The sequence below is a fragment of the Gossypium hirsutum genome, chromosome D07, assembly GCF_007990345.1.
Source record: "Gossypium hirsutum isolate 1008001.06 chromosome D07, Gossypium_hirsutum_v2.1, whole genome shotgun sequence".
Classification (NCBI taxonomy): Eukaryota; Viridiplantae; Streptophyta; class Magnoliopsida; order Malvales; family Malvaceae; genus Gossypium; species Gossypium hirsutum.
The window spans coordinates 9,755,919-9,764,556 of record NC_053443.1 but is presented as its reverse complement, the minus strand read 5'-3'; the positions used below and the strand labels follow the sequence as shown (position 1 = coordinate 9,764,556).

The window sequence follows — 8,638 nt, the reverse complement described above, 5'->3', positions numbered from 1 at the left end:
ATAAAAATATATGTGTATAAATACAACAAAGTTTAATATATATATATATATATATAAACAAGTAAATAATGATAATGTATATATATGTTTAAAAATATATTAAAAATATGTAAGTATGTATATATATATAACAAAATCTAAAAACGGTATAAATGGGTAAATAATAATGATAATAATAAGGTAAGTAATAATAATAAATGCAATAATAATAATAATAATAAAACTACTTAGTTTAATAATAATAATAATAATAATAACGAGACTAAATTGAAAACAAAACAAAATTTCAGGGGAGAAATCAAAAATAAAATAAGGCAAAGGTTTAATTTGTGATGCACGCGAAAAAAGGGGGACCAAAAAGGAAATATCCCGCCCTTAAAAACGTATCACTTTACGCGGGATCAAAATGAAACAAAAATAAAATTATGCGACTAAATTGAAATAAAAGAAAAGAAAGAAAAAGGGACAAATTGCAACGCGTTGCAATTTTCCATTAATCATCGAATCAAATTCTGCCAAGAACAGCGAACATCAAGGCAACCACATGCCTTCCCTTAGCAGCTTAGAAAAAGAGTACGTAATGAGCTTCACCACACAAAACACAAATTTGAAAACCCTAAGAGCAAAGCCTACTCCTAGTAGGAAGTCTGTCATGTAACTAGGATTTTGTGGAATTAAAGGCAGTTAATAGCTTCCACAAAGGCTGAACCCGCAATCCTGCAAATTCTCTCAAAAAACCAACTGAATAACCATTAGGGCTAGGAGGTATGTTAGGGTGCATAGAGAAAACTACAGTTTTTATTTCCTCAAGAGCATTCTTATGGTCTTCGTCCACTGAAACCTGTAATAAATCAGCCATTAACTTAATGGAGATTCCACTAACTCCTACATCCTTAGCGCCTAATTTATCCTTGAAAAAACAAATTACCTTCTCAGAAGTTCCATCTATGGAATCCAATTTCCTTCTAGCAGAGTCACAGAGAGTTTGAATAGTACTTAAAATTTTTTTTGGCCTGATCTGGGCTTGCTTACGAAAAAAGCAAGTATTTTGATCCCCCTCCACCCATTGCACTCTTGATTTTTGCTTATAAAGTTTTTCCTCTGCTACTAAAAGAGTGTATATTTCAGCAACAACCTTTTTCTGTGTCTTAATCAGTGTTTGAGTAGGTTCACTTGACATTTGCATTTGCAAATTTTCCAGCTCAGTCCTTTTCTCAATCACTCTCCTTGAGACTTTACTAAAATGAGCGGATATTGATCTCCTTCAACACAGCTTCAAGTCTTTTCATCTTGTAGAAAAATGGTAGCATTGGGTCCCCATTAGTAGGCTCACACCAATGTGCTTATTGTTATAGCAACTTAGAAATGATTTGTTCCAATGTGTTCAAGGCAATGTAGAGATAATCAGTTTGAATTTATTTACTTGAATCATTTAAAAACTATATTAAAAAATAGGAGAGAAAGTCGAATCCTTAAACGCCTTTATTCAGATAAATCAACCGTTACTGTAATTATTACTGTGAATTTAAAAAAAGAAAAAAAAAACATTCAGAAAAATAGAACATAGCCAAACACGAACAGTCCTGGTAGTACAAGGTACTACGGTTTCGTCCTAAAAAAAAACTTCCCCTTATATCATATTTTCCCTCTTCTATTTCTCTTTATACCCCCCAAAACAAAACCCTCAATTTCAAAACTTTCCCAATTCCCCTCCCTTTGGTTATTAATCCAATCCCCAAGGTAATATTTCTCTCATTAAAAATTATCACTTTTTATGAATTCCTGTTTTTGAATCTTGGGTTCTTGATGATCAAATCCCTGTTCATATTCATGGTATATTTTTTTCCTGTTGTATTTATGCTGTTGTAACCTGAAAATTAGGGCGTAATTAGCTTTTTCTTATACGATGGATAGGGTTTGTTGTTTTGTTATTGAGGAGTTTTGGATGTTTAGTCAAATGATTTGAGCGGTTGTATGGTTCAATTTGTGATAGATTAAAATCTGGGTTGTTTATGTGTTAATTTGGGTATTATAATTCATTCACAATGTCTTTTTGTAGTTACCCTGTATTTGAACCTAGTTCGTATCTGTTTTTAATTGTTCCGAACACCCTCTTCGGGACTACGATATTAGTTTGAACTTTGAATTATCATTGAGCCAGTAATTGAGGAAGAATGTGAGACCTGATTCTGGGTCGATATTAACGGTATCTTTTTATCATATGTTGTGGCTTCTGCATAGCCAGCTTTGAAGTTGAAATTGGATTCAGGGATGAGTTGGTTAATCGTAGGGATATTGCATAAACTGATGTTGTATGATCTCGGGTAGCTTTCAGAGGGCACTTAATACATATCGGTTTTTAACTGTTCTGAATGCCCCCTGGGCGACTTTGATATTATGAACTTTGAATCATTCGTAAACCTCAAGAGTATAGGGTAAGTTAAGAGGAAGATGAGACGATTTAACCTTAATCCTATCTTGATTCTGGGTGGATAAACCGATAAGGTATAGTACATTGATGAGATATATTTATATGTACGTATGCATTTTTCTATCATGTGTTATGGCTTCTATGTAGCGAGGGTTGAACCATTGAAGTTGAAAAGGAACCATGAGGTGTGGTGGTTGCTCACCTTATCCTTTAACCATGTGGTCAGAGGTTTGATCCCCACTCACGGGAATGGAACACATTTCATGGCCAGCCATTTATCTTATCGGAGAATACCTGTGGTGAGGGGATTAGTCACTGCTGCTGGCGGTGGATACCCTGGTTATGATCAAGAAAAAGAAAGTTGAAATGGGATTCAGGGATGAGTTGGATGATCATAGTAGTATTGCATAAACTGAAATAGAATGATCTTTGCTAGCTTTTTAAAGGTTTGATATTACGTTAGCCATATGTTGTGCCTATATGCTTGTTATGCTTTGTGCCTCGCTCGTACATGCATTTAGAATTGTTTCTGGATAAGTACAATATCGGTGAGGATCATTAAAGCTATGCTTGTTTAAATTATTCTAAGTTGCCATAGAGAAAAACTTATATGCTTGTTCTTTAATTCTTGTGTTGTGTTTTCATCAGTGAGAGAATGCAAGATCCGAGGGTGCTGCTGTTAGAGGAAGATTCGAATCCTAAGATACGGAAAAAGAAAAGCTCTGCTAACAAAGCACCGCTGTTTCCGTTGGAAAGGAATGATATCAAAGGGGTTCAACAGGTACAGGGATCTGTACCATTAAGAACAGGGAAAAAGACATCGAAAAGGAACTCGAAGAATGAACTCTCTCCTATATTTCAGCAACCCGAGAGATCTAACTCAGATTCATTACCAGACTCTTCTACATCTGGGAATGAGTACCGCGCACTGAGGCGTAAGTACTTGCTATTGGAAGAAGAAAGCTTTACATTAGGTAAAGAGCTTAAAGATGTTGAAGATGAAGTCAAGGCACTTGAAGACGAGAAGCTTGCTTTACTGGATCAACTTGTCGTATTAGAAGGTTTAATGGATCCTTCTGAAATGCAATCTCATGGAGCTTAGCTCGATACATTACTAGTCTTGGTGTATGTGATTTTCGTAGTTCTTTCAAGGGAAGAATTGGAAATACTAAGACATGAGATCGTGAAGGGAATTCCAGGTTTTGTTGTGCAGGTGTAACCTACATTATACTAACTGAAGTTTGTCTGGCTGGAGTGATAGTAGAGTTGAGCTGCTTCTATGAAATGTAACTAGTTATGGTATAGTTTGTGGATGAGATTTGCTATAAATATGGTATAATTTGGTGTCTTGATCTTTCGTAATATGTTTGAAATAGGAGCGAATGAGAACCCTATACCTCGGCTTGATTCCCTCAGTTCATAGCAATCCCATTGTTTTCTTCCTTCTCTTTATTTACAAAAAATTTAGAGAAAATAACAGTTTATGATTTACAAATCAATTTTTAGAAACTCGTAATTAATTCAATTCTTAATGGAAAATGAATTTTAGAAAGATAGCTATTGTAATTTTTTAACATATTAGATCTATGTCATCATATCCAAAGATAAAATTTAATGTCCAAGATGACGATTAGAAGGACTTGCTTGATATGATACTAATACTTTGACGATTTAATTAGAACCAATGTTATTGGAATTAAACCGAACTAGTTGGATTGAGAATCGACTGGTGTAGCGGTTTGAATAATGGGATTGAACCGATCACTAAGTAGGACATTCAAAATCAATAATTTTTTTAAATTATTATTGAATCGACGGTTAAAAACATTTCAAGAGTTTGGAATATGTGATGAAATTAATCCTAAATGTATTTAGAAAGTATGACGTGGGATTTATTTTATACCAAATCCCGGATCGGAATCTGAGGATAAGCCTAGACTTGGCAAATAAATGCAAAAGAGAGTTGAATCTGAAATATTTGCAGTTAATATTTAGAAAATAAAAAATCTTTTTAGTACATTGAAAATTAAATTCTATATTTCATTTCAAATGAAAAACAGAATTGACTGGCGATTGTTTTATCTGTTTTAATGCAATATCAATTGATATTATAGAGGACTCTAAAATCACTTACAAATGAAGTATAATCTTCGAAGCTGAATATTCCTTTTCGTAAAAAAAACAAAAAAGAAGCTTAAGGATATTTAAAAAGTTATGAATCTTGAAATTATTTTTAATAGAAAATCTATGATTTACTACCATCATAATATGTGATTTTGATTCCATGCTTGTTGACTAAGTTTTAAATCTTATCATTATTTAAATTCATTAACATAATTGTGAGAGAATTAATACTAAATTGACATAATTTATAAATATTAAGAATTAAAGTTGTTATTATGTAAATTTTAAAAGATGAGAAAAAAATAAAATTAAATAGTTAGATAAAAAAAGAATTTACAAAAAGTTAAAATAATTGATAATGAAAAAGAAAAATAACCAACTCTGACCTGAACCAAGTAAAATAAAAAAATCCTATCTATAAATAGCGGAGTCCTTCTTCACAATCTCAATCATTCATTCATTCACTGTTTAGTTTCCTACATTTTCTTTGATTTTTCGCAGTTTAGGTTACAGTGATGAAGCCGTTGCTGTTATGTTTTGCTTTTGCTGTGATCGTCGGCATCGGAAATGCGGCGGTGATGGACACCGGAGGGCTTAGCAGAGACAGTTTTCCGAAGGGATTTGTGTTCGGAACTGCAACTTCAGCTTATCAAGTTGAAGGGATGGCTAATAAAGGCGGCCGAGGACCTTGCATTTGGGATGTTTATGTTAAACAACCAGGTAATACTGGTACTAATTCACCTGATTTCAGTCATTTCGTTATTTATTTATTTATTGGCATTTGAGTCAAAATTGCTTCAAAATGTGATATTTAGTGGATTGGTCCCTCTTAAAAGAATGGAACAACTCAGTTTCAATGATAAGCAACTAACGACGATTAGTACTGGTGTTAACTTTTTTCATCAATTGATAACAAATTTAGACATTAATATCTTGATATTTTGATTTTAAAAAATTTGTAAGCCAAAAAAGAATAAATTTGTTGTGATTTTTTTAAAAATTAAAATTATTATTATAGCATCGAAAAAATAAAAAACAAATTTATTATTATTTTAAATCAATTAAGAATCAAAATTTAAAGATTGAAAAGATGTTTATACCTAAATTTATCAAAAACAAAATGCACGTGGGATATCACCCTGCCCAAGAGATTGTCCGTGGGATGTCTACTGTTTTGGTATCATTTATTATATAATTAATTATTTCTACCCAGAAAATTAGTGATTAATTATTACAGTATTTAAAATTTGTCTCGTAATTTCAGGCCATATTGCTAATAATGATACTGCTGACGTTGCTGTTGACCAGTACCACCATTACAAGGTAACTTCAAATTTCGTTTGTTTATTTTTTCCAACAAATAGAAATTAAAACAAAACATTGATGTGTTTCCATTAATTTTTCCATAGGAAGATGTAGATTTGTTGGCAAATTTCAATTTTGATGCTTATCGGTTCTCAATTTCATGGTCAAGGATCTTTCCAGGTATTGCAACAAGGGCTCTATTTGTTTTAATTTGATTTTTTTTCTTGAATTACTATTTTTCAAATTAGCCCTTTGATTTATTTTATATTTTTGTAGAGGGTGTTGGAAGAGTAAATTGGGAGGGAGTTGATTATTACAACAGGTTGATCAATTACTTGGTTAAGAAAGGTAAATAAAATGAATTTGAGTTATAAAATATTCGTATTTCTGCATTTTGGCATTGTCTTAAGCTGATTCATTGCTTTTGTAGGTATTACTCCGTATGGGAACTTGTACCATTATGATCTCCCTCAAGCTCTTCAGGAGAAGTACAATGGGTTCTTGAACCGTCAAATTGTGTTAAGTACAACGTGTTTTCGACATTCATTATGTGAGGATATGATAATTCAAATACTCTGTAATTGTGTAATTTTGAAAGTTTTGTTGTGATTTTTTTCAGGGAAGATTATGCTGATTATGCAGAGTTTTGTTTCAAGACATTTGGTGATAGAGTCAAGAACTGGTTTACATTCAATGAACCCAGGATCGTGGCTGCTCTTGGCTTTGATAATGGCATCAATCCTCCTTCAAGGTGTTCCAAAGAAGTTGGAAATTGCACTGATGGAAACTCCGCCATTGAGCCTTACATTGTTGGACATAATTTGATCTTATCCCATGCTGAAGCAGTTAAAAGATATCGTGAAAAATACCAGGTCCATTCATCTATCCAATTGTAATAATTGATTTTGATAATCTTGGCGATTATAGGCTGATATGAACCTGGATATATCTTTAGGCAAAGCAAAAAGGGAGTATTGGTATTCTCTTGGATTTTAATTGGTATGAACCTCTCACAAGATCAAAAGCTGATAACCATGCAGCTCAAAGAGCTAGAGATTTTCATGTTGGCTGGTATGTTTCTAGAATCTTTTTTGTAGTGAAAAAGGATTATTGTCTACTTTATTAATCAATTTTCTTATAGGTTTCTACATCCCATTCGGTATGGCGAGTATCCCAGAACAATGCAAGAAATAGTCGGCAAAAGGCTGCCGAAGTTTACTGAGGAAGAGGTTAAGATGGTGAATGGTTCATTTGATTATGTAGGCATTAACCAATATACTACTAGCTATATTTCTAATCCTACAACACCATCAAATGTTACAAGCTACCAATCAGATTGGAATGCAGCCTTTGCCAGTAAGTCTTCTTACCATAACTAGAGAACATAATGAAACCAATGTTTTACATTGTGTTCACAATTTGTAGATGCAAAGTATGGAGTGCAAATTGGTCCAAGAGCAAATTCTTGGTGGCTTTACATTGTCCCTTGGGGTATGTACAAAACTGTGACTTATATAAAAGAGCGGTACGGGGACATGAATGTTATTATCTCAGAAAATGGTAAGTATACGATTATTTTTTAAGTGCTTATAACGGTGATTGAATGAACCAATTGAGCTGAGTTGAAATTTGTGATGTAGGTATGGATGACCCTGGAAATGCTACACTTCCAAATGGATTGAAGGACACCACAAGGATAAAGTTTTTCAAGGATTACATGACTCAGTTGAAGAAAGCCATTGATGAAGGAGCCAACGTGACCGGCTATTTTGCGTGGTCGTTGTTGGATAACTTTGAATGGTTATTAGGATATACTTCAAGGTTTGGCATCGTTTACGTTGATTACAACAATCTCAAGAGATACCCCAAGATGTCTGCTTATTGGTTCAAACAATTACTTGAAAAGAAGCAATGAATTGCAGCAAGAATCAGTTCATTGAGAGGGATAATGGGAAACAAAATAAAAAGTAGGAGGATTAGCATTGAAAATGCTAGAAGTTTTCTTTTGAGCTGTTTCCTTAGGCCTTAGTTTTTTTTTTTGTTTTTTTTTTCCTTTTTAGATCCAAATAATTAGCTTGTATCTTAGGTTTTGTTTCATAATGATAAAGCGACGGTTGTGTATTTTAGATGTGGTTATTATGATTATAGACGTAATAAATGCTATTGCGAGATAGATATGGATATTCATGGTTTACAATATATTCTATTAATATTTACTAGACAAAATTTTCCAAAAAAAAAACTTTGAAGTACATTGAAAATTAAATTTGATAACTTTATTTCATTTTTCTAGTTATAAACAATAAAGAAATATGACTTGAAAGTAAAGATTTGAATAAATGAAAGAATTTGGTAGGTTTTAAGAGTAATTTTTAAAATTATTAATCATTTGAATAAATAATCAGTTGTAACATAGAGACTCTAAAAATAGATGTATTACATTGTTTAAAGAATATACGAAGGGTTAGTATTAGGTTTAGATTGGCTGAAATTTAGTTAAAATTTTTGAAAACATATTTTTTATGATTATATCAGCAATAATCCAATAAAAGGAAGATTATTGAAAGTCGTATCATAATATTTTTAAAAATATATTTTGTTGTTATCGCGAATTCAGAACATAAATAATAAAATGAATATATTTTTAAAATATATTCGATTCAATTTAAATTTAACTTTTTAAATTATTAAATTTCACTTATAAAAAAATCATATCATTATTACTTTCTTTAAATATATTAATTGTTATCTTAAATTAACTAAACTAAAATCTAAATT

At 32.1% G+C, this 8,638-nt stretch overlaps 2 protein-coding genes across 3 annotated transcripts; both read left to right on the top strand.

Annotated features, from left to right (window-relative positions):
- The first annotated feature begins 1,521 nt into the window (after positions 1-1,521).
- Positions 1,522-3,780, top strand: LOC107953919 (uncharacterized). Of its 2 annotated transcripts, none has more exons than XM_016889364.2 (2): positions 1,522-1,833; positions 3,080-3,780. In XM_016889364.2, exon 2 carries the CDS (start codon positions 3,087-3,089, stop codon positions 3,531-3,533), a length of 447 nt encoding a protein of 148 aa, XP_016744853.1. In that variant the 5' UTR covers positions 1,522-1,833; positions 3,080-3,086; the 3' UTR covers positions 3,534-3,780. The 2 variants fall into 2 exon arrangements, with proteins under 2 accessions (XP_016744853.1, XP_016744852.1); XM_016889363.2 differs by having other exon boundaries at positions 1,536-1,740.
- A 1,138-nt stretch (positions 3,781-4,918) lies between these two features.
- On the top strand, positions 4,919-8,033 carry LOC107953918 (beta-glucosidase 44). The gene is made up of 10 exons (XM_016889362.2): positions 4,919-5,275; positions 5,820-5,878; positions 5,965-6,040; positions 6,137-6,208; positions 6,291-6,378; positions 6,480-6,732; positions 6,816-6,931; positions 7,002-7,216; positions 7,286-7,420; positions 7,501-8,033. Exons 1-10 carry the CDS (start codon positions 5,071-5,073, stop codon positions 7,773-7,775), a joined length of 1,494 nt encoding a protein of 497 aa, XP_016744851.2. The 5' UTR covers positions 4,919-5,070; the 3' UTR covers positions 7,776-8,033.
- The last annotated feature ends 605 nt before the right edge of the window (positions 8,034-8,638 follow it).

Coding starts and splice junctions, on each gene's coding strand:
- LOC107953918 (XM_016889362.2), top strand. CDS start 5,071: ATGAAGCCGTTGCTGTTATGTTTTGCTTTTGCTGTGATCGTCGGCATC. Junction 6,932..7,001: donor AGAGATTTTCATGTTGGCTG/GTATGTTTCTAG, acceptor ATTTTCTTATAG/GTTTCTACATCCCATTCGGT. Junction 7,421..7,500: donor TGTTATTATCTCAGAAAATG/GTAAGTATACGA, acceptor TTTGTGATGTAG/GTATGGATGACCCTGGAAAT.
- LOC107953919 (XM_016889364.2), top strand. CDS start 3,087: ATGCAAGATCCGAGGGTGCTGCTGTTAGAGGAAGATTCGAATCCTAAG.